The sequence below is a fragment of the Bos mutus genome, chromosome 14 (genome assembly GCF_027580195.1).
Source record: "Bos mutus isolate GX-2022 chromosome 14, NWIPB_WYAK_1.1, whole genome shotgun sequence".
NCBI lineage: Eukaryota > Metazoa > Chordata > Mammalia > Artiodactyla > Bovidae > Bos > Bos mutus.
The window spans coordinates 21,379,827-21,406,152 of NC_091630.1; the positions used below are offsets into that span (position 1 = coordinate 21,379,827).

General features: G+C 34.3%; 1 protein-coding gene across 1 annotated transcript in view; it reads left to right on the forward strand.

Moving 5' to 3' along the window:
• RIMS2 (regulating synaptic membrane exocytosis 2) overlaps positions 1-26,326 on the forward strand; it is a 601,046-nt gene that overhangs the window by 302,535 nt on the left and 272,185 nt on the right. The window contains exons 7-12 of the mRNA XM_070382789.1: positions 11,022-11,230; positions 12,698-12,817; positions 14,926-15,025; positions 16,446-16,569; positions 19,464-19,510; positions 23,051-23,163. Of these exons, the coding sequence (XP_070238890.1) occupies positions 11,022-11,230; positions 12,698-12,817; positions 14,926-15,025; positions 16,446-16,569; positions 19,464-19,510; positions 23,051-23,163 (713 nt within the window). The remainder of the gene's footprint in view (positions 1-11,021; positions 11,231-12,697; positions 12,818-14,925; positions 15,026-16,445; positions 16,570-19,463; positions 19,511-23,050; positions 23,164-26,326) is intronic.

Here is a 26,326-nt window from a genome sequence, read left to right on the forward strand (position 1 = left end):
AGCTAGTGTGGTTGATGGATTTATTAATTATCCTTTTTTTTTTTTTTAAATAGAGAAGCAATGTAGTATAGTGGAACAGTGAGTTGAAAATACACACACCCATTTCTTTTCCTGGCTTTTCCAGTGATCCCATTGTAATCATAGAAAGGTTATTTGATTTTCTGGTCTTTTATTTCCTCTTAAAAATAAAGAAAATAGACTCAGTGTTTTAAAAACTATGCCAAATAGAGCACCAGATTTGTGTGGTAGTGTTTCTGGAACTGCTAAAGAGGATCAGAGGGCACTTGCACATGGGTGAGCATCTGGGATCTCTGAGTTTGTTTCCACCAGATTATGCTCTTAGTCACTTTTGTATTTGGCAGTTCTGTTAGAAAGAGACTCTACTGCATAAAGAAGTGTGAAAATGATGACCTGATATTTCAGTTCATCAACTAATTTATTCAACTAATTTTTATGCTCCAGGCACTTCTACATATGCCAGAGGCTACAACAGTTAAACAAAAAAATAGGCAGATTACCTGAGGTTGAAAATAGTAAGAGGCCAGATCATGTAGGGCTTTGTATATCATTTCAAGAACCTTGGCTTTCATTCTAACTGAGCTGAGAAGCCAGATGACTTGATCTGATTTACCTTTTGAGGATTACTCTTGATGCTGTATTGGAAACAGAGTTGAGAAGAGCAAAGATGAATTTAAGACCAGTTAGGTGGTTACGGAGAAGGCAATGGCACCCCACTCCAGTACTCTTGCCTGGAAAATCCCATGGACGGAGGAGCCTGGTAGGCCGTAGTCCATGGGGTTGCTAAGAGTCGGATACGACTGAGTGACTTCGCTTTCACTTTTCACTTTCATGCATTGGAGAAGGAAGTGCAACCCACTCCAGTGTTCTTGCCTGGAGAATCCCAGGGACCGGGAGCCTGGTGGGCTGCCATCTGTGGGGTCGCACAGAGTCAGACATGACTGAAGTGACTTAGCAGTAGCAGTAGGTGGTTAATCCAATTGCTCATGAGAGGTGATGACTGTTCATACCAATGTGGTAGTAGTGGAAGTGAAGAGAGGTAGTCAGATTTTGGATGTATTTTGGAAGTACAGCCACCAGAGTTTTCTGGTAGTTTACAGGTGGGTGTGACAGTAAGAAAGGAGTAAGTTACGATTACTTCAGAGATCTTTGCCTAAGTAAGTTGAAGGAAAGAGTTGCCATTAATTAACATAAGGAAATTACAGCAGGCAGTTTTGGGGGGATGGGCAGGGAGGATCAGCTGTCCAGTTTCATACATATTAAATTTGATTTTCCTATTATGTATCTAATGGAGATGGTGATAACCTAGTATATATTCTAATCTGGAGTTAGATTTGGGGTACATTGATTTGGAGATCATCAGTGTATGTATGATGGGCTTTCCTGGTGGCTCAGCTGGTAAAGAATCCACCTACAATGCAGACCAAACCGGGTTCAATCCCTGGGTCGGGTCATAATGCTTTCTTTTGGTAGCTATATTGCTCTCCTTTCCTTCTCATTTAACACATTAAATGAGATTTGCATTAATAAGATGCAAGTTAAAATTATTCTAATTTAAAATTTACTCTATCAGAAAATTAGTGGCTTTCAAGTTCATATTTACCACTTTACAATTTCTGTTGTTCAGGGGTCTCAGCATGGCTTCACTAAGTATTTTTCTTAGGGTCTCAAGCTCCAATCAGGTTGCTGGCTGAGCTGTGTTCCTAGAGGCTTGATGAGGGGAGAATCTAACTTCAGATTCAATGAGACTCATTGGCAAAATTCATTTCTTTGTGACTGGATGCCGCTTGAAGTTCCCAGATGGTGCCCGTGGTTACTAAAGGTTGCCTCCTATTCCTTGCCATGTGGGTTTTTCATCATGACTGCTTACTTCACTGAATAGGCAAAGGGAGTCTTAGAGCAAGTTGACTCTTTAGGCAGATATTTTACTGATATCATAAGAGTGAAATACCACCACTTAGCCATTCCACCACCTTGATGAGGAGCAAGTCACAGATCCTGTACAAAGACATGAGGTGGGGATTATGGGCACCACCTTAGACTCAGTTCTCCACACTCACCCCATAGTTGTCTCTGAGGTAACTCCATGCAGCATGAAAACCATTGCCTTCAATAATATCCTCTATGTATAACTTTTTTTTTTTTTAACTTGGGCTATTGTTGTTCAGTCGCTCAGTCATTGTCTGACTCTTTGTGACCCCATGGACTGTGACACACCAGGATTCCCTGTGCTTCACCATCTCCCAGAGCTTGCTCAAACTCATGTCCATTGAGTCGGTGATGCCATCCAACCATTTCATCCTCTGTCGTCCCCTTCTCCTCCTGCCTTCAATCTTGCCCAGCATCAGGTCTTTTCTAATGAGTTGGTTCTTCGCATCAGGAGGTCAAAATTTTCAAGCTTCAGCTTCAGCATCAGTCCTAATGAATGTTCAGGATTGATTTCCTTTAGGCTTGATCTTGCAGTCCAAGGGACTCTCGAGAGTCTTCTCCAACACCACAGTTCAAAAGCATCCGTTCTTCGACGTCAGCCTTTATGGTCCAACTCTCAAACCCATACATGACTACTGGAAAAACCATAGCTTTGACTGGATGGACCTTTGTTAGCAAAGTATGTCTCTTACTTTTAATACGCTGTCTAGGTTTGTCAAAGCTTTTCTTCCAAGGAGCAAGTGTCGTTTTAATTTCGTGGCTGCAGTCACCATCTTCAGTGATTTTGGAGCCCGAGAAAGTAAAGTCTTTCGTTGTTTCCATTGTTTCCCATCTATTTGCCATGAAGTGATGGGACCAGATGCCATTATCTTCGTTTTTTGAATGTTGAGTTTTAAGCCAGTTTTTTCACTCTCCCATTTCACCTTCTTCAAGAGGCTCTTTAGTTCCTCTTCACTTTCTGCCATAAGGGTGGTGTTATCTGCATATCTGAGGTTATTGATATTTCTCCTGGAAACCTTGATTCCAGCTTGTGCTTCATCCAGCCCAGCAAAATTTCATATGATATATTCTGCATATGAGTTAAATAAACAGGGTGAAAATATACGGCCTTGTAATATATATAACCTTGTAATAACTTGGGCTATTAGTCTCCCTTAATAAGGACAATTTTGCTTGACTTGAAGAACTTCAGTCTTACCAATTTCAATGGCTATCTTGGGAAAAATGACCCTGCCGGATGGTTTCAGCATTATGGATCAAAATATAGTTCTTGTAACACTTGTCCTGTGAGAAAAGTTAGTGTTCCAATTAAGTCTGCAGAAGCTGTGTGTTAACATAATTCTTGTAAAGAAGTATATTGTCATTATTATAGGGAAAATTCTGCACTCAAAACATCTATTTAATTACATTTGATCCAGAGTTTTCTAAGCTTATTTGACTAAAGGACCTGTATATCACTCAAGCCTATTAACATTTACAGAAGCAGTGTTTCTTGTTGGAAAATGCCAACACAGATAGCCTGACAAGCTGAGGAAGAAAGTAAAATAACAAGAAGAAAAATGAGAGGAAAAATAAAAGGGCCATAGATAAATTTCCCTTTCTATTTAGAATGAAAGTTATGGTTATTTTACTTTCATAATGATAAAGATGGTTATGATATCATCAACACTGGGATGACTCTATAATTTGCCAAGCATTTTCACAGTCATTATCTTACTTAAGCCTCTCAACAATCTGTAAGATGTCACAATTAATCTCTTTTTATACAAATGAGTAAATGAGGCCTAATGTATTGTGTGACTTGCCCAAGTCATAAAATTAATAAGGAGTGGAGCCAATAGTTTAATGTAGGTTTTGTGGCTCCAGCTATAAAACTCTTTATGTTACAACATGCTGTGATTTTATAAACATGATTAAGTTAAAATGAAGATGTTGAAGACTACCTTTGTATAGTATGTGATTTAATTGAAAACATTTATTAACTTAAGCAAATGAAAAACTGTGACATAAAACAGTTTATAAACTCTTGTATTCATTTAATGACTGTAGGAAAAATATTACAGATAGGATATCTGAACTGTTTTCCTCTGTGCATCAAACACACACAACACAAACATGTACTATTGGGTTAGTTTATGTTTTGCAGTAGAGATATTTGAAGGAGAAAATCTTACATGCAATGTGAATATTTTGATTAGTTTTCATCAGGTTTTATATTTAAATATATTTCGGTTCAGTTCAGTCGCTCAGTCGTGTCCGACTCTTTGCGACCCCATGAATTGCAGCACACCAGGCCTCCCTGTCCATCACCCGGAGTTCACCCAAACTCATGTCCATGGAGTTGGTGATGCCATCCAGCCATCTCATCCTCTGTCATCCCCTTCTCCTCCTGCCACCAATCCCTCCCAGCATCAGAGTCATTTGAGTCAATTCTTCGCATGAGGTGGCCAAAGTATTGGAATTTCAGCTTTTGCATCAATCCTTCCAAAGAACCCTCTTACACTGTTGGTGGGAATGCAAACTAGTACAGCCACTATGGAGAACAGTGTGAAGATTCTTTAAAAAAACTGGAAATAGAACTGCCTTATGACCCAGCAATCCCACTGCTGGGCATACACACCGAGGAAACCAGAATTGAAAGAGACACGTGTACCCCAATGCTCATCGCAGCACTGTTTATAATAGCCAGGACATGGAAGCAACCTAGATGTCCATCAGCAGATGAATGGATAAGAAAGCAGTGGTACATATACACAATGGAATATTACTCAGCCATTAAAAAGAATACATTTCAATCAGTTCTAATGAGGTGGATGAAACTGGAGCCGATTATACAGAGTGAAGTAAGCCAGAAAGAAAAACACCAATACAGTATACTAACACATATATATGGAATTTAGAAAGATGGTAATGATAACCCTGTATGCGAGACAGCAAAAGAGACACAAATGTATAGAACAGTCTTTTGGACTCTGTGGGAGGGGGGTGGGGGGATGATTTGGTTTCTCCCAGCAATCTTGATTCCAGCTTGTGCTTCTTCCAGCCCAGCGTTTCTTATGATATACTCTGAATCATTGAATATTAGAGTTCAGTAAGACTTAGTTCTCTTTTTAAATTTTTATTTATTTTTTTATTGCACTGAGTCCTTGTTGCTACCCGTGTTCTTTCTCTAGTTAAGGCCGCTGGGGGGTGCTGTAGTTGTTGTGTGCGGGCCGCTCATCGTGAGGCTTCTCTCGTTGCTGGCTCTAGGGGGCGTGGCCTTCAGTAGTTGCGGCCCGTGGGCTCTGAAGTGCAGGCCCAGCAGTCGTGGCACGTGTGCCTTGTGGCTCTGGGGCGTGTGTAATCTTCCTGGATCGAGCCCGTGTTCCCTGCATTGGCGGGTGAATTCTTATCCGCTGCACCACCGGCAAAGTCCTAGTGCTCTTTTAATGTAACTTTCTAAAGCCCTGATTCCTCTTCTACATCATGCTGACATGTGGTACTCCAGCTTTTCTTTAAATTCTGCTGGTGATGGAATTATCAATACCTATGAAGGCAGCAACACACTATTTTTAACTTTTAATTTTGAAATAATTATAGGTATGCAGAAAGTTGCAAAGGTAGTGCATAGAGATCCCATGTGCCCTTTACCTAGTTTTCCCCAAAGGTTACATTTTCTGTAATGATACTGTGCATAGAATATCAAAAGCAGGAAAGTGATGTTGGAACAATGTGTTTGTATAGGCTTGTGACATCTTATCACATACGTGGATTCATGTAAGCACTACTGTTATAAAGATACAGAGCTACTATACCATCAGAGAGATCTTCCTCATGCTGCCCCTTTACAGTAACACCTTCCTCCCTCCCCCTCCAGCCCTACCCTGTGCTGACCACTAGTTCATTCTCCAGTTTTATTATTTATATTATATAAATGAAATCATGTGGTATGTGATTGTTTTTCACTCAGCATATTGCTCTTGAGGTGCATCTGTGTTGTGTGTATCAATAGTTTTTTCATCTTTATTACTAAGTAAAATTCCATGGTATAGTTATACCACAATTATTTTTTAAAATATAAATTTATTTATTTTAACTGGAGGCTAATTACTTCACAATATTGTAGTGGTTCCACCATACATTGACATGGCCATTTGCCTATTAAAGGACATTTTGCTTGTTTCCACTTTTTCACTATTACAAATAGAGATGTTCTTTTTCATGAAATTTCTCTTCATATAAAGCACTTTGCCTTTTGCCTTTGAGTACTATATGATTTTAGCTGTAAGTTTTTGGTTGATGTCCTTTATTTATTTGAGCAAGTTCTCCTCATTTCTTGTTTTCTGTTTTTCTTATTCTGATTTTTTTTCCTTCATCAATTAATAGGATCACGATTTTTTTTTTTTAACTTATATGACAGCTCACACTGATTTTTAATGTTCACCCGGCCTTGCATGCCAGCAAAAAGTCCCATTTGGTCAGAGTGTTTATATATATATATATATATTTTTTTTTTTAATATATATTGCTGAATTACATTTGCTAATATTCTGCTAAGGATTTATCTATATTCATGAGGGGATTGGTCTGCATTTTTCTTGTTTGCCTTTTTTTTTTTCTGTTTCGTCTGTTTTTTATTTTCTTTTTCTTGCTATCTATAGGTTATTTAAACTTTTTTTAAAAATTGCATTTTAATTCATCTGTAGTGTTTTTCAGTGTATTTCTTTGCAAAGAATTTTATTTAGTTGTTGCTGTAGGTACTATGCGGCTTCCGTGGTGGCTCAGCTGGTAAAGAATGTGCATATTACATATGTGTAACTTACATCCTGCTGCTGTTGACATTTTACTAGTCAGAGAGAAAAGTGGAAGCCCTACATACTTTAATTTCTTTTACCTTTCCCTTCTTATAATGTAATTATCTTACCTATTTCTTCTATGTGTGTTGAAACGCATATCAGATGATATATACTTCTTGTTTCAAACATCAACATAATTTGGAAAACTAAAGAGGAGGGTAGCCTATTGTATTTACCCATAGTTTTACTTATCGTGTTTTTTATTCCTTCTTGATATTGTCAGGTTCCTTCTTTTTGTTTTGTTTTAGTTTCCACAGCTTCCTTTAGCCATTCTTTTAGGGTAAGTTTGCTGGTGACACATTCTCTTCATTTTCTTTTGTCTGAGGATGTCTTTATTTCTCATTCATTTCTGAAAGATATTTTCACCATGTTTTGTGTTCAGAGTTGACAATTCTTTTATTTCAACAATTGAAAAACGCTGTGGCATTTCTTTCTGGCTTTCAAGGTTTCTGATGAGAAAATTTATCACTGTCTTTGGAATTGTTTTTCCCCTTTATATAAGGTGGTGTTTCTTTCTTGCTGGTTTCAAAAAAAAAAAAAAACCAAAACAGTTTGTTTTTAATTTCTAGTTTGTTTATGATGTATCTCTGCACAAATTTCTTTGCATATTTCTTGTTTGGAGGCTTATGGAGTTTCTTGAATTAGTAGGTTTACATGTTTTGCAAATTTGGGAAATTTTCATTCATTGTTTCTTCAAATACTTTCCAACTCCATCTTTCTCCTCCCGTGGAACTATGATGGCATGAATCTTTCATTATTTTAATTATGTGATTATAAACCCTGAAGTCCCTGAGGCTCTGTTTATTTTATTTTTTACTCTACTATTTTCTCTCTGTTTTTCAGATTGTGTAATTTCTGTTCTGTTTTCAAGTTCACTGTTGTTCCTCTGTCCTTTCCATTCTGCTGTTGAATCCATCCGTTTGATTTTTAAATTTCAGTCATTTTTCAAAACATTCTAAAATTTCCACTTGGTCCTCTTGTCTTCCATGTCTTGTTCTAGAGCTAGAAAGTTAAACAGTACATTTTTGTACTGCTACTAAAGGAAGGACATTTTATTATCTTAGTTGTGCCCTTTGAAGCTAAATAAAATAAGAAGAGTAAGTGATAAGTATTATTATCTAAATGCTAGCAGTCCTGAGGATTATTTTCTATATGTTTTGCACTGATAACCTTATTTAATTCTTAAAGTAACACCAATATTTACTCATGTAAGAAATGTTTACTGATGGCTTACCATTTGTGACAATTTTGGTTTTTTTTTAGTCACATATTTTCAGTTTAGCTTCAAATGGTTACATGGCTGATTTCTTGGAAAAACTATTTCTGCAGTTTCGGTAGTTTGCAGGCACAGGGGAAGAAGTGAGACTGCAAGCTGAATTCTCACATCTTCACATAAAGCGGTCAAAAATGATTATTTATGATGTCCATCTTTATTCCAATTCAGAGATTTATCAGTGCTTTATTGTGGAACAATAATGTATTTTGAAAGAGTTATAAGTTTTCTGAGATTCAGATATGCTCAGGGTTTTGGGTAGCTGTAAACTCTTTGTCTATTTGTGCCATGAAAAAGATTGGGAAGCACTTCTCTAGTTTACAGGTTGAAGAATGGGTTCTTTTTCTGTACCAGTGGAACTTTGGGCATGTTAGAAAGTACAGCTTTATCATTCTTTACAAATAAACTTCTCAAAAAAATTGTCTCCTGTTGTTCTCCAACAGTGAGATCATAATCACCCGGTGGACTGTTAAAACAAAGGCTACAGAATTTCTTATTAAAACACCTACAGAATTTCTGATTAAATCTAAGTGGTACCCAAGAATTTGCATTTTTAACAAGTCCCTGGGTAATGTTGATTATGTTATTTTAAGGATTTTGTGAACCAGTCATCTACACAGAATTTTTCTACTTCATCTTTCTTTGATTCTTCAGTTACTTCAGTTTGGTTTCAATTTCATCCTTCTATCCATAGTGCTTTTTCTAACATCCTTCCTGGTATTAATGTTGCCAAATCAAATGCATAATTTTCAGTTCCTTATCTTACCTGACATGTAGAAATCATTTTATTGCTGTTTTCTCCTCCTGTTTAAGAAACTCAGTTTTTATTTGGTCTGGAGACCTCTGTCTCTGCCTCCCTCCTTTTTTCTATCTTTGCATGGTCTTTCTCAGTCTCTCTCATTCCTTTATCTCGAATCAAACTCTATTAGAATTCATTCTGGGTCCTCTTCATATCTTATTTTACCCTCTCTTCCTAAATGATCTAGTTATTCCTAGATCAAATGATCTAATAATTCCCAATTTATGTCTCCAGCTCAGATTTTCCCTTTAAGCTTTATTATAATTTAACTGAGTTCCTGAATAACTTATAGGTGTTTGGAATAATACCTAAGATGCATATTTTATCATTTTAATGTGTTTGAATCTTACAGATTCCATGAAATAAAATAACTCTTTTCTCTCCCTTCACTAAAAAATGCTTCTCCTTCTCATAAATGGTCTTTACTTCCATTTAGTTATTAATGTCAGAAACCTGAGGGTTATCCTTGATGCTTGTCTTGCTTAACACTCTCATTTATACCCCTAAAGCATCTCTCAGTTTCCTCTTTACTTACCATGTCTGATACCATCACCTATGTTCAAGTCATAATCGCCCGTTGTGAGTTATTACAACTGTCTTTTAACTCATGGTGTCTTCCAACCCAATCTCTCTTTAGTACTTAGATTCATCTTTTTAAAATGTAAATCAGATCATGTCACCATCTTGCTTAAAATCCTTCAGTGACTGAAACTCATAATCTTTAATGTGGTGTGAGAAGGGCTCTCTAAGCTGATTTGTGTTGCCTCTGCAGTCTCAGCTCCGCATTCGCCCTCATTCTTTTTGGTTCAGACACACTGGTGTTCCACTGGTGTTTTGTGCAGTGCCATCTTGTTACTTCTTCCTGGAATGCTTTCCTCCGCTTTCCATCTGCCTGTATCTTTATCTGTCCTTTATAGATCGCATATTTCTGTTCTCAAACATCACTTCTTTAGAGGTGTTTGCTGACCCCAAAATCTAAATTAACTGTTATTATACTCTTACAGTGTTTTGCACATCCTATATGACACCGATGATTTATTTATGTTTATCTCCATTCTACTGAATGTCTCATTGTTTTACCCCTTACCTTAAGGTTTAGCACAATGCACAGCAATATGAAGGTGTTTAGTAAATATTTTTAAATAAATGAAAATATGAATAGAGCTTAACAAGATGTGCACATATAGATGAAAAAGTTCTTTTCCAAAGGTAAGACAAATAAGGAGCACATAAGTTTGAGAAATGGATATTTATTGTGAGTTGCCAATTACATAAATTATCTGAAAAATTATTTGAGTAGAAAATTTATTTTTAGACGAATGAGATTTCTGAAAAAAAAACTTGAAAAATTGCTTCAAAATAATATCAAGTAATTCATGATATTTAAGGGAAGGTTATATTTACTAACAGAAGTTGAGTGAACCTCTTTTGTCATTTTCATATAGATTTAATCTTTTGTGTAACCAATTCTTTTTTTTAATCAAAATTTTTAGGAGATTTCAGCATTAAAGAATATCATACTATATTCCAGAAACATTTAATTACTTAATTTTTCATTATAGTGGTTATTAGCAATCCACTGTTTAATTTTTAAAATGCATCTTAATCTTTGGAGGACAAACTCATGTCTGTAGGCCAGCATCAAAAAAATAGCATGAGTAACAGACATTGCTGAAAGTCTTTCTTTTTTTCAGAATATATAATTTTTGTCCTTTATATTCCTGTTTATTAGTAGCTGTTTCTCTTCTTTCGGCAGTTTTGTTCTGTAGGATTTGTCTAGAGTGCATAAGTGTTCTGCATTCTGTAAGTTTACTCACTTGAAATCTTAGCTTTCTCTTGGTATATATAGTGAGTGCTTACAGATAAAGTACTTCAAACTAGAGGGGATCACACAGTTTAAAATGTTGATTATGTCTTTGTCTGCCCTTTCTTTCGCCGTCTCCTTTACTTTCCTCTTTTGTCTGTCTGACTCTCACAGGAGACGTGGATCACAACTGGTTGGACCATACGTCTTGGCATAGCAGTGAGGCATCCCCAATGTCTTTGGTGAGACATGTGGGGCCTTACTATCTAATTTCTGTTATCATTTCACTTTTCCTTTTGGATTTATACCTTTGCATGTTTTCTTTTTGTATCTTTTTTTTTTTTTTTTATCCCACACCTGTAGGGGACAGTCAAAAGGGAAAAAGAAAAACTAGTGAGCAGGCAGTTTTGTCGGACTCTAACACCAGGTCTGAGAGACAAAAGAAAATGATGTACTTTGGAGGCCACTCTTTGGAAGAGGATTTGGAATGGTCTGAGCCTCAGATTAAGGACTCTGGGGTAGATACGTGTAGTAGCACAACCCTTAATGAGGAGCATAGCCATAGTGATAAGGTACTGAGATTGTGGAGCCTGCCTTTTAACCTGCTCATTTGGTCTTCGTTTGCTCTCTGTCACTCATTCAAACAGAACATAATAAAAGGACAGGGCATTTCAGGGGTCAATATAGCATTTCTTAAGGTGCAGAAAAGAAAAACAAAACCAAAACAAATCGATCAACCAAAGTACTTCTTGCTTGCTTTGCTGTTTTTGTTGTTTGACGGCATACCAAAAAATAAGTAAATGAAAATAAAAATTAGGAACAATAGAATGTTTTGTTTATGGTCGCTTGAAAGAACTTGGTAATGTTATTATAAACCACAAATATAAAGAATTTTTTTTTGGATTGGCTTATTTGACTGCTTGCATATATTTTCCTTGGGATGAAAATTAAGTTATTAACAGTTTGAATCCCAGGTAAAAGGGAGATAATTGGGTCTGTTTGCACAGAAAAAGTTGTTTTTCTTTTTTCCCTTTCACTGTCATTTTGCTCTTTTGTTTTATTGTCATAGCATTTTAATGTAGTGTCAATTAGTATTAGAGCCATTGCCATCTGCTTTGGTATTTATTGTTTGCTTTTAGTATAGTGAAACTTTTGAAATCTTTTTATCATATAGATGTGATTTACTGGAACTTGTCTTTTGCCTGCTAAATTTTGCATGAAGATGTGCATGTTAACTTTTAGATAACTGTGGAACTGTGATTACACAAATCATTTACTTTGTTATTTGACATATAACATATAATGGAATTGTGTCATGATTTAGAAAAGGCTTGAGAAAAACTAATATTTTCAAGGTTGTTGAACAGTGTTTAACAGTACCATTGAATTATCAAATAGTTCAGAAACCTGAAAGAGTCAAGAAATCTCCAAAAAATGAGCAATGTAATCTGTCCTCATGTTTGAATTGGACCTGTTTCTCCCATGTACATTCATTTGGAAAGTTACCTAGCCCTGTGTATTTTTAATAATTTTTATCTAGAAACCTATTTCAAGAAAAGCCTCTTCAGTTTTCTATTTTAATTTAGCTTGACCTTTTAACTTTTACTGTAATAAAGTCTTTCAAAGTCTTCTAGAAGTGTTTGAAGATTAAATTCTCATTTTTAAATGAATCCAATTGCATAGAATTAGAGTCTCTTTTCTGCCTATGGTTTTTTAATCTGTAGTACGTAGATAATTACACTAGAGTGTGCATATATTTTTAAGGTTTATCAGTTTTTTTAGAACTGTATAACTTCAGTGTTGTGTTAGAGCATGTTAGAATTTGAAGTAACTGATTTTTTAAAAAAACTTGAGATATTAAAATAAGATTATAAGCATAATCTTATCATCTTATTAAATTTTTGATCAATATTTTGACTGAAAGCTGATTTGTGTAATCATAACACTTTGGAAATTGCAAGTTTGGCTAGATTGTACAATAAAGGGTCATTTGTCATAAAAGAACATTAATTTTTGTGTTTATTGATGCAATATATCAGCACCCTGTGACGTGGCAGCCATCTAAAGATGGAGATCGTTTAATTGGTCGCATTTTATTAAATAAGCGTTTAAAAGATGGAAGTGTACCTCGAGATTCAGGAGCAATGCTTGGCTTGAAGGTATGTGATGAAATATGTGAGATGCTCTATATTCCTTATAGATTTATCAGAAAAGCAAAAGATATAATAACTCTATACCAACTTAGTGTTTTTTTTTCCATTTTCAAGAATTCCTAAATATTTGCACTCATTTTTCGAAAACTTTTCATTTCCAAGTGTTATTTAAGAAGTTGCCATTATTTTACAATAATACATATTTATTTAATTTTGGAAAATAGAACTTGAATTATATACTTGAATTCTAAATACAGTGCTCAAGCTTATTTTACCTGTAGTTGTCCTTCAAGTCTATGTATGTGTTTATATTCTATTAAAATGATAGCTTTGTTCAATTATTAAATGTGCAAATGTGGGAAATATAACGTGTATTACATAGGAATATAATTTGTATTAGCGTAGCAAAATATGTATGTGTTTTTTTTGTGTGTGTGTGAGAGAGAGAGAGAGAAAGAGAATAACGTTTGAAGTCTAAAAACTCAGAAATACTTATGTTAGGAGATTTAATGTAAATGCTGATTTGTATTTTACTGTAAAATACCAGACAATTATTTAAGTACACCAAAGAAGGCTCTGTTGATTTTTTGTGTATCTGTAAAGTGAATTAAAAACTGAAATGCAAAGAGAGTTTTAGAATCGAATCATTGCTACAGAAGTAGTTGTATAGAATCCAGGAAGAGATATTTGAAAATTTTGATTGTAAATAAAATTGTGCATCATTTATTGGGTGGTTGCCGTGTGGCTGGTACTCATCTGAACACTTTATCATTTTACTGACTCTCAGATAAGAAATAAGCTTAGCAAGGTCTTGTAACTTGCTCATAGTCTCAAAGATGGTGATGAAGGTGAGAATTAAATCCAGATCTGCCCAGTGTAGAGTTGGAACTGCAGTATAGTATAGAGGTCGGGATGCCTTGGCTTGACTTCTATTTATAGCACTTACTAGCTATGTGACATTAGGCAACTAAACTTCTCTTAGTCTCAGATCCTTCATCTGTACAGCGGAGATAATAATACTGAGACTTATTATCTAGTAAGATTAAATAAAGCAATATACAAACATTTAGTATTGTGCCTGGCACTCTGAGATTTCAATAATAATAATTATAGTCAGTATAATTATTATTAAAATTTATTAAGTCAAGAAAGTTTTAATATCTTAACATAGGGATTTCAGCCCATATTATCTATACATGTAATTTTCAGAACCAAACATTTGAATAATTAGTTAATGTTAACTGAACTGCCGCTGAGTGTTATTCACTGCAATTGGGGAATAAATAAATGGAGTAAGATAAATCAATAATTTTTAAATTCTGTGTCATTCAGTCAATTGAGAAGAGGGAAAAAAATCTAGTCAATGAAATTAGTTACTAGTTTTTGCATAACTTGCTACAAAGTTGATATATTGATTGATTGGCAGTTCTGAGAATCAAAGCATTAATTTAGGAGACTAGTCTTATAGCTTCACATATGATTCCACTGCATTAATGATAACCTTTGTTTTTTTTCTTTTTCTGAAACATGTGTTAATAGAAACAGAAAAATTGGGAGGCAGATGGTCTAAAGTTTACATTAATTTGGATGAGATTAAGTAAATTTTGTAATTTTCTCAGGAAAAATCCATCATCATCATGCATGTTATCAATGTGCCCCAAAGATTACTAACTAATAAAATTTTTAGAAGATATCATAATTATAGTAAAAGTAACAAAATATGTAGTATGATACTTGACATCTATAACTAGAAATTTGTAGTTAGAAATGTTAATGTAATTATATGTAATTATGTAGTATTGTGTAGTAACATATTTTTAGAAATGGCAAAAGTAAGAATTCTGTAATAAAGGCAGAAATTATAAATTGTTTCTAAGGTATGCAACATTTTCAACAAATAATTGCTTAAATTGTAAAATATTTGGAGTATGTAAAGAGTCTGCCCTTGACATATACACAGTTCCTAATAATAACACTATATTATTTTAAAATTATTTTAACATTTTAAATTATAGTTTCAAAACTTGCAAATTATCTAGTTATTTTTTACTTGAATCTTCAACTGTGTTCAATTGAACAATATGCCTGTTTTAACATTTTCTTCTTTTTAACAGGTTGTAGGAGGAAAGATGACTGAATCAGGTCGGCTCTGTGCATTTATAACCAAAGTTAAAAGAGGAAGTTTAGCTGATACCGTAGGACATCTTAGACCAGGTAGGTTTCAATTTTTGGTTATTTACACTTAAACTGTTAAACTTCAGTTCAGTTCAGTTCAGTCGCTCAGTCGTGTCCAACTCTCTGCAACCCCATGAATCGCAGCACGCCAGGCCTCCCTGTCCATCACCAGCTCCTGGAGTTTACTCAGACTCACATCCATCGAGTCAGTGATGCCATCCAGCCATCTCATCCTCCATCGTCCCCTTCTCCTCCTGCCCCCAATCCCTCCCAGCATCAGAGTCTTTTCCAATGAGTCAACTCTTCGCATGAGGTGGCCAAAGTACTGGAGTTTCAGCTTTAGCATCATTCCTTCCAAAGAACACCTAGGACTGATCTCCTTTAGAATGGACTGGTTGGATCTCCTTGCAGTCCAAGGGACTCTCAAGAGTCTTTTCCAACACAAACAGTTCAAAAGCATCAATTCTTTGGTGCTCAGCTTTCTTCACAGTCCAACTCTCACATCCATACATGACTACTGGAAAAACCATAGCCTTGACTAGACAGACCTTTGTTATGAAAAAGTTGTCTCATTTGGAAGTGACTTCACTTGTAACCAAAAGTTCATTTAACTTATATATTAATTTTTATTCATCAATGCAAAGTTGTAACTATTAGTTCTTGAGTCACAGTAGATAAAAGATTTTTATATTTACTGATCTTATTTTTTTGTTGATGGATATTCCTAGTCTGTATCTCAGATTAGCATAATTTGTTTCCCATAAGCCTTATTTCTTTTGAAGCACTTCCAGTATAGTTTAGAAAGCAAATTTCATGGATAAATATGTTTTTCCTGAAATGTGTCACTCCTTATGTCTGTGATAATGGTTACTATTTAAGAGATCCTTGAATGCCTTGGAGAGGATCCAGTGAATGGTCAGTGTTAAACTTTTCATAAAAGAGATTAGACAAGTGCTCAACTACATATATATTGAGAATCATAGAATACAGAGTTATACATTTTTCAAAGAGGCAATGGATCATGATAGTTTCTAGAATTGTAATTTCTAAAAAAAAAAAAAAAAAAAAAAAATAGAATTGTAATTTCTATTAAGAAATCACAGACAAGAGTGATGTCACCAAGTTGGAGACGTAGGTTGTTCCCAACTTGCTTCCCCTTGCAGGAACAACTAACAACTATTCAGGGACAGGACACTATTGAAAACAATTCCAGAAATCACAGAGATGACTTTTACGTTATTTTTTCCTCTGGCCTTTCCTTGTCCTTTTGTGTGAAATTTACTAATCATCCCAGTCATCATATTTTATGCCATTGGAGCTGTTCTCAGTATGTTTCTTATTCCATAACGGTGCTTGTGTTCTACAAAATTGATTGCAGTTTGAGATTGCATTTGTTTCGAGTGCATTTTGTGAAGTTAGGTTTTCTTTCTAAGATTATCATTGCTGACACACACCACAGGTGATGAAGTACTAGAGTGGAATGGAAGACTATTACAAGGAGCCACATTTGAAGAAGTATATAACATCATCCTGGAATCCAAACCTGAACCACAGGTGGAGCTTGTTGTTTCAAGGCCTATTGGGTGAGTTAATCTGAATACTTTCAGTTCAGTTCAGTTCCGTTCAGTCGCTCAGTCGTGTCTGACTCTTTGCGACCTCGTGAATTGCAGCACGCCAGGCCTCCCTGTCCATCACCAACTCCCAGAGTTCACCCAAACCCATGTCCATCAAGTCAGTGATGCCATCCAGCCATCTCATCCTCTGTCGTTCCCTTTTCCTCCTGTCCCCAATCCCTCCCAGCATGAGAGTCTTTTCCAATGAGTCAGCTCTTCGCATGAGGTGGCCAAAGTACTGGAGTTTCAGCTTTAGCATCATTCCTTCCAAAGAACACCCAGGACTGATCTCCTTTAGAATGGACTGGTTGCATCTCCTTGCTGAATACTTTACACATGTGTAAATTTGACTGTGTGTGCATGCTCAGTCATTCAGTTGTGTCTGACTCTTGTGACCCTAAGAACTGTAGCTCACCAGGCTCCTCTGTCCATGGGATTTTCCAGGCAAGAATACTAGAGTAGGTTGCCATTTCCTCCTCTAGGGTATCTTCTCTACCCAGAGATCAAACTCCTATCTCCTGTGCTGGCAGGTGAATTCTTTACTACTGCACCAACTGGGAAGTCATAAAATTGACTACTATTAAACAATTTGTAATATGCAATTCAATAATATATGATTACTTTATAAAACTAAATTTTTTGAGGACAGTGCTTTTTTCTCCTTTACTAAAAACACCTTATCAAAAATGACATCTTTTTATCTGATCATGCTAGAATATATAGTTAATTACAAAGGAAGAAAATTTAGGTGTTTATAATTTTTCTTAGGGCTTCCCTGATAGCTCAGTTGGTAAAGAATCCGCCTGCAATGTAGGAGACGCCAGTTCGATTCCTGGGTTGGGACGATCCCCTGGAGAGGGGATAGGCTACCCACTCCAGTATTCTTGGGCTTCCCTTCTTGCTCAGCTGGTAAAAAAAATCTGCCTGCACTGTGGGAGACCTGGGTTCAATTCCTAGGTTGGGAAGATCCCAGAGAAGGGAAAGACTACTCATTCCAGTATTCTAGCCTAGAGAATTCCATGGACTGTATTTTTTTTTAAATATTTAAGATAATTTTTATTATCTTAGTAACTCAGTAGATAGCTAAAGGATTAGCAGAAGGGGACTATAGTAACAGTTATTCTCAAAAGAAGTTTCATAATCTGTGGTTCTGTACATTGCACAAGAATCAGCTATATTCTATGCATTTTATGTTTTTTCCAAAATGGAGATTTAATATAAAAATAAGAGATAGGTTAAGGGCACAGTATTTCTAGATGGAGGCAACCACTTAAGGAAAAATGAACATCTTTAAGTTAACAGATAAAAAGTAAGCAAACATCAATTACTCTTTGACTTTTTAAAATTGGCAATAAATATAATGCTTTTAAATAATTATTTTATTATTAACCATTTTATTATTTTTATTATTATTTTAAATATAATCCTTTTTAATCTAGTGAATAATTATGTTTACTTTTTAATTATGTTAAAAATACTCATGAAATACCACAGGAGTATTTCCTTTACAGAAGCTTGTGTTCTAAGCCAATGTAAAAGAGAAACCTATAACTTAAAAAAGCAATAGAAAAATATATAAACTGACAGTGAATTATTAAATGCATGTCTGGTGTAAAAGTATTCCAGGATAGAAACTGGAAATTTTTCCTTCTTATAGAATACTAATTCCTAGTGTTAAGTCATTTATATGAGTTTTTCATGATGAAATTGCTTCATGAAGGAAATTTGCATGAAGGAAATTTTCATGAAGGAAATTTTCATGAAGGAAATTACTTCAATTGGTAACTTAATTTTTGAAATGTTCCTTTCAAAAGTAATGAATCTACCACATGAAATTGTATCTATTTTTTATTTTGTCTTTTCATAGTTTTGCTATATGGTTAAACTATTACCTTAAGGTATTAATCAAATGTGTTTCTTGGTATTAAGGAATTCTCCAATCACATTTTTTTTAAATATTTAAGTATTATTGATGCAACTTTTTGAATGAGCTTAGCCATTAATGTATATCATCCTTGCTGCTGCTGCTGCTGCTGCTGCTAAGTTGCTTCAGTCATGTCTGACTCTGTGCGACCCCAGAGACGGCAGCCCACCCATCCCTGTGATTGTCCAGGCAAGAACACTGTAGTGGGTTGCCATTTCCTTCTCCAATGCATGAAAGTGAAAAGTGCAAGTGAAGTCGCGCAGTCGTGTCCAACTCTTAGCGACCCCATGGACTGCAGCCTACCAGGCTCCTCCGTCCATGGGATTTTCCAGGCAGGAGTACTGGAGTGGGGTGCCATTGCCTTCTCCTTGGCAAACCTCAAACAAAAATGTACATACTTTAGGTGTAAATGCAATACAGAGCAATTATGTTAAGTCCAATAAAAACATGTTTACTTTTTTCTTAGTAGAATTATTATGTTTAAAAAAATTTCAGTCACAATCCAAATATTTTCATTTTCATTTTGGTGATATTTTTATTTGAATTTCAATGTTATGATTTGAACAACAGCAGGTACAATGTAAAGAGTAGAGTATAATTAAAATATATTTCTAAAACTTACCTTGTTTTGAGTATAGAAATTTTTTGAATGGAAAATTGTATAGTAAAACACATAGGAAATGAATTGTATATTTTCCTAAATCTGCTCCAAATGCATGTAATTTTTCATTTTTTTAAGTAGTAGAAGTCAGCCCTGAGAACTTTGTGTTCTACGAGTGCTACGACTTTTTTCTCCTTATTTATATAATGCTTCTCTCATACACAGTTTTGTTCATTTTGCATTGTCCTGTTATAATATAGATTGATAATTGTCATAATAGTAGTTCCTAGTACTTTTTAAACAATTTCTTGTTTTTTTTTTCTTTTTCTGTCGTTTCAGAGATATACCTAGAATACCTGACAGCACACACACACAGCTGGAGTCCAGTAAGTTTCATTTATTTTAGTAGAAAATGTCACTAATAAAGTCGTTCATCATCTGAGTCAAATGAACTCTTTATTAATACAAAGTAAGAAATATAATAGTACTGTTGTCAAGTCTGCAGTTGTATAAAGATGGAAGATTTAGTATTATTTCATGTTATTGTGGGAAAAAGTACAAGAGTCTATATCTTAAGATGATTTTTTTAAACTACACTGTCTTAACTACCATGTATTTTTTAGATAGCTGTATTAAGGTATATTACTATAAACTGAAGATATTTCAAATGCACAGTTAGGTAAGTTCACTACTCAAAATTTCACCCTCTCCCCAAATTTCACCTAATTTTAAAATTTACTGCTTTGTAACCTAATCCTCAGTAAGTGTGGGGAATCTTGAGGACAATCTAGTGAATAATTACATATATATTCTTATTTATATTTTCAGAAAATGGGTAATAGTTCTGATTTAACAAAGTAGTAATGGAACAATAGACATTTAAGTTGAAATAACATTAAATATATAGACATTTTAAATTACTTGTGTTTGAGTGCTACTTCAGATATTAAATATCTTAGGCAAATGTAAGTTAAAATTATTACAATTTTATATATTATATAGACATTTAAAAATTACATAGACATTTTAAATTACTTGTGTTTGAGTGCTACTTTCAGATATTAAGCAAACAAATTTTTTCCAATTCATTGACTGATTAATAGAAAGGCATGTTGTGAAGGAAGAGAGGAGGGTTGCAGTCTGAAATATGTTGATCAGGATAGACACATTGAGATGGAAGAATTGGAGCAAGATTGGACAGAGTGGCAATCTGAGGAAAAAGCTTTTCGGGTACAGTGGGCAGAGGTTCAGTGGTGCTAAGCCAGGAAAGCCTAAGATGCATTTAAGAAAAAGCAAAAAGACTTGTGGCTGCAAGAGTGAGCAAAGGGAAGAACGGCAGGAGGGAGGACAGGGAGGTCACGGGCAGCCAAACTGCAGAGACTTTATGAGGCGCTGTAAAGAATTTGGCTTTCACTCTAAGGGAAATCAGGAGCTACATAGGATGTTTTGGGGGAGAAACATGTTTTCCAATCTGGGTGCTACGTTGAAAATAGACTAAACAGAGTGAAAGCAGAGAGAGAGTGAGAAGGCTATTTCAGTATTGAGTGGTGAGCCAATGGTAACTTAGACCATGGTGGTTGCAATGAAGGTCGTGAGAAGTGACTGGATTCTTTATACACATGTCAATTAACAGAATACTATTAAAATAGATGGTTTTTTTTACATTTATATTATAATTATGAGTATAAATTTAAAAAAAAAAGAAAAACTTTACCAGAGAGGTCAAGTCATTTTGGAATGCCTTAGCTCTAAATTTTAAAATTTGATTATATGATAGATTTGCTTTAGTACCTTTGGCTGGTTGCTAAATTATTTTATCCAAAATAATATTATGATCACATAAAATTATAAGTGTTAGCATAATGATAATAATTATCATTATATATAATGTCATCATCATCATCACTCCTATTTTGGATGCCTGGAACTGTGCTTGATATTGTTACTTATACTAATTTTCACAGCAGTCTATGATGTAGGTAAAACTTTTATTCACTTACATCACACAGATATTATATAAGCAGTATGGAATCCTTTATATTATTGTAGCTATTTGAAAAACCCCTAGGCTACAATTCCAAAATTGTTTCTGTTAGGGCAGGGGTCCTTTCTCAAATAAGATTGAATCCTGTTTGCTTTAGAAGTGGAAGAGTAGCTTTCTCCAAGGCCTGTTTCTTAACCTCTATTTTTAGTTCCTCAGCAAGTTTTTCTCTTCATATAATTTTAATTGCCACATGACTCCTAAGTTACATTATCAAAATGATCTATCATTGTCCCTACAGCCCTGGATATTTAAAGAATATTGAAGAATATGTTCTAAGTGTCTGTCTTCCTGTTACTTGAAGCTTAGCTTATTTCTTAATATAAAGGCAGTATTCTTTCCACTTCTAAATGCTATGAAGGTATCACCATTACTTCTGATCCCAAGGCTTACCGTTTCCCCCTTCATTTTACACTGTATTCTCTCTGGAAGTGAATACTATCCACTTAGGACCCCAATTAGGGTGACAGTTTGCATTTTAATTTCTAACACTAATATCTACTCGACATTTGGCCCCATCTGCACATCTGTTACCTGCTTTACATTTCCCCTTGGATGTCTTTGTGGTGTCGCAGGGTCACTGTGACAGGTTCCAAATTAACTTCTCCAACCATTCCTTTACACACAGAACTTCTCCAGAGTTCTGCATCCAGGGAATATCTGCTCTGTCCTGTGCAGAGAACAAGACATAGGGGACCATATCTGGTTATAACCCTTGAAATCTTAACATTCCCCCCTTTTCCTTAATCTGGAAATTTCCTTATCTAATTAATTTGAGTCCTCATTTTCTAATTTTGTGACATTGCTTCAATTCTTTCTTTTCAGTCCATTTTCCAGTCATTCCCCTTCTTTTATATTTTATTGAATTCCACTTATTCTTAACTATTTTTCATCTCGCTCAATTCAGAAACTTTAAATGAATGGTAAAGACATCTTCCTCAAATGCAGTTTTTATTACCTAACTCATAAAAATTTAGCATGGATATTTTATTAGTGCCAAAATTTGCAGCCCAGAATTCCAGGCATTTAATTCTGTCAGTATCTCATTAGCTCCATTTTATTCACTTTGCAATTTGTTCATTCCTCTCCATACAAATAAACTCATACATATAACTTCTAGGTATTGAAGTTCTGCTTTTCCTGATCTCCTATATCTTTTTCTCATAGCTCCTCACTTTATTTTTACCCATATAATTTATTATATTCTTCCAGATATGGTTAGAAACCACTGCTGAAAACTTTTCACAGTTAACATTCTAGTAATTACGTTTTTAGCATTACAAGTTTAGACCATGTTTGAGTTGCTTTATTGATTTAGGTTTTGGCTTGGGTTTTTCCTTCTTAAGTTTCTATTTTTAAAATTTCCTAGTATATTATTGTATAATATCGCTCAGTCGTGTCTGACTCTTTGCGACCCCATGGACGGTAGCCTACCAGGCTCCAGGTCCATGGGATTTTCCAGGCAAGAATACTGAAGTGGGCTGCCATTTCCTTCTCCAGGGGATCTTCCCAACCCAGGGGTTGAACCCAGGTCTCCTGCATTGCAGACAGACGCTTTACCGTCTGAGCCACTAGGAAGCCCATAGTATATTATTGTAAGATATGAGTTTAGAACACAGAACAGATGAAGTAACTAGGTTCTGAGGTCTGTCTCTACTATAATTGGCACAGAAAATGGTTCACCCTTGGTCTTTCAAGAATCCCTAAGCTGCACTTACACTTTTAAAGAAACCCTTTAAGTATATTTAGAACATTGTGGCTAAGAAAAAGGTCTAAATAATGGAATTTTGTAGGTATTAAAAATAACTTAAGATATATGGTAAAGATGATTAAATACTAATGAAGAGTCATTGTTGTTATTCTTTATGTATAATTGCCATTTCAGGTTCTAGCTCATTCGAATCTCAAAAAATGGATCGTCCTTCTATTTCTGTTACATCTCCCATGAGTCCTGGCATGTTGAGGGATGTTCCACAGTTCTTATCTGGACAACTTTCAGTATGTATTCACTAGATTAATTTCTGTTTTTGGGATAGCAAGTAGTATTTCTACTAGATGATGCCATTTTTTTGTGAACCAAGTCCTATTTAGAATATAATTGTGCTTTTTACCATCAACTTTGTCATTCTTAGTAATTTTAATTAATTTAAATTCAATTATAATTATCTAACAGAATACTTTCTTTATTAGAGCTACATTTTTTCTGGAATTTGGTGAGAATTAGAATTTGTAATGCTATCTAAAACCTTTTTCAGTAAGTAATATTATTCCAAAATTCAAGGTCATGATTTTCACTCAGCTAAGAAAATTGGGAAATATATAATAGATTACTGAGTATATCATGTGGATTTCATATTAAGTGACCCCTAATTTGAACATTTTATAATAAAAGTTAAAAATTAAGTTATCCCTCATATACCCATATTAGAAGAGCTTTGCAAATTCAGGCCCTCACATTTTATTAATTTCTAAAGTTGTCATTCTGTTTTAAACCATTTAAAAATATTAAAATTTATCCACTTATATTTTAGAAACAAACAGATTAATATTGATACTAGTTCTGATGAGTTCCTAACCTGAAATTTTATGAGTATTAAGAACTCTTTAATTCTCAAAATTCAGACATTGAATTTTGGATAATTGTTACTGTTATAGTTAAAACAAAACTATTCTTGGTCTAATTTAAAAGCAATTTCTAGCTTTATTAAATTAGGTACAGATTTTGTCCTTTTATTTTCTGGGGGAAGGAGAAGTATTTTATTTTTCTTAAGAGTTTCCATTAATTAGATGAAGATACAGGAAATATAAGCAGAAATAACAGTAAAAGTCATTAGGCACATCTGTTCTGAGACTACTTTGATCACAAATATGAGAATAACAGAATACGATATACTATTAGGAGATTGTAAATGTCTTACTAAAATGGATTTCTTCTCCTTATTGTTTTCTTTTCCTTTCTCTTTCATAAACAGAGTGAACTTTTTCATTTGAGGACAGTGGTGTTTTTTCCATTTTCCACAATAAGTAGCATCTTTCTACTTACTCTCTTACATACATTGACAGCACAAATGTTGACATTTATGGTTACAAGTGTATGTGTATTTTTTCCCACCATTTTAGAAAGTGTTAGTAAATGTTAGCTTTTAATTTTTAATCATGGCTTCCCTTAGATAGCTTCATGTATAAGTAAAGCACTGGGTGGCTGATGATGCCAGTATATATTAAATCTGTGTGTGTGAGTGTGTGTGTGAGTGTGTGTGTGTATTTAGTTAGCTTCAGTTGGAGAATGAGGGAGTGAAAGTTAGACTCCCATAATAAGTAAGTACCACTTTGTTGCTGCCTCTTTTGAAATCTCAAGTTTATGTTAGAAATTGAACTAGGAACGAAGGGTTCATAGTGTGGGCATTTAGACAGATTTCAAATTCAACTACTTTTCCTCATGGTTCAAAGTGAATTTGGTAGAAAGGTAAGACTGTTAAATATTTGGGGAAAACATAAACAAATGTATATAGTACTTGTGTTTGTAAGTAATGGTTTAAATCTATATAATTGTAATTTAACACGTGTTCCATTTTATCATTTTTTTATGACCTAGAAGAAGTGTGTTCCAGCAAGATAATGTTTATAAATAAGATATATATTTCTTTTAGTAAATCAAGAAAGCACAGATAAATAAAAAATTAAAATCACCTATATTCTTGCCACCAAAGCATAATCATTCACATACATATAAAATTTTAAACAGAACTATAATAAATCTGTGTATACTATTTTAAAACTTGCTTTTTTTTACTTAATGTATCATATACATTTTCTTTTAATTAAAAAAACATCCTAAAATGATTTTAATTACTATTTAATACCCCATTTAAACTTAATTTGCTATTATAGGATATCTTGCTTGTTTCTAATTTATAGTATTTTAAATAATGATGCCATGGAAATCCTTGAATATAAATCTTGCATATTTTGTTAGGACAAAATTCTTTTGTCGGGATAACTTTTGTCTGGATATAAAATTACAATGTGAAAGAAAAAAAGTTTAAGATTCTTGAAATCTTTTGCCAAAACTTTCCTCCAACATATTTTTGCCAAATTAAACTACAGTTATCAATTCAAGTAATATATGTGAAGCTCTATCCCCTTGTCAGTTATAATACTAGTAGCTGAGAGAATACAGCAGAGGATTTTACCTTCATGAAACTTAATTTTGCCTTCATTCTATTCATGCAGCAAAACTAAGCAAGATACCCTTTTGGATATAGTATTTTCCTTTATATTTAACCCCATTTCTGCCAACTGGAGACAATTTTTGGTTTGCTGTAATGATGCAGAGGTTGGGAAAACATTTGTCCACTTATATCATCCTTCAGGGAAACACCGAGGAAGTCATAAGGCAACATTATGTTTCCTGTATCTTTCTGTTCTACCTTTGGGTATTTTTGATTTTCGATGAGATTTTACCTGGGTCCATAACTCACTTATAAAATTATGACATTGTTAATGTCTGCTAATATAATATCTGACAAGATAATTTGTATATTATGTGAGCTTTCCTTCCTAATATATTTATGTCTGTTCATGGACTGGTATTTTCTCAAATATATTTTTTATATATATATATATATAAAACACATTATTTAAACTTTCATGCACAAGGCTATTGTTGATGAATTTAAAACTATTATTCCATTTATTTCTTCATGCTTAAATTGTACTGTTAGCTTGTTATTATTCTCAAGCATAACTATGAAAGTGCCATTAATGTGTTTGGTGAGAAAATCTGTATGAGCTTAGGTTTATGACACCTGGACTGTTATGTTAGTCTTTTCAGTGTCAGCAATCCCTTATTTTGATTCTTTTTTAAATTTTTGGTCTTCCGTAATTTAGCAGTTTCCTTGTTTGAAGGATTGCTTCTGTAATTGTCTCAATATTTTAAAATTAATTTCAGCCTTTGACTAGTTTTTTGATAGAGTGTTAAATTAAGATATAGCCTTTAACTATTTCAAAAGTGAGAAGTGACTCAGAATTTTATCTCTAGGAACACACTAATTCTTATTGACAATCATTATTTTACTTCAGAGTCTGTGGCTAACTAATAGCTGCAATGTTTTTCCCTAAGTTACTTTGTTTTAATATTTTTCTGACTCCATTTTTAGTG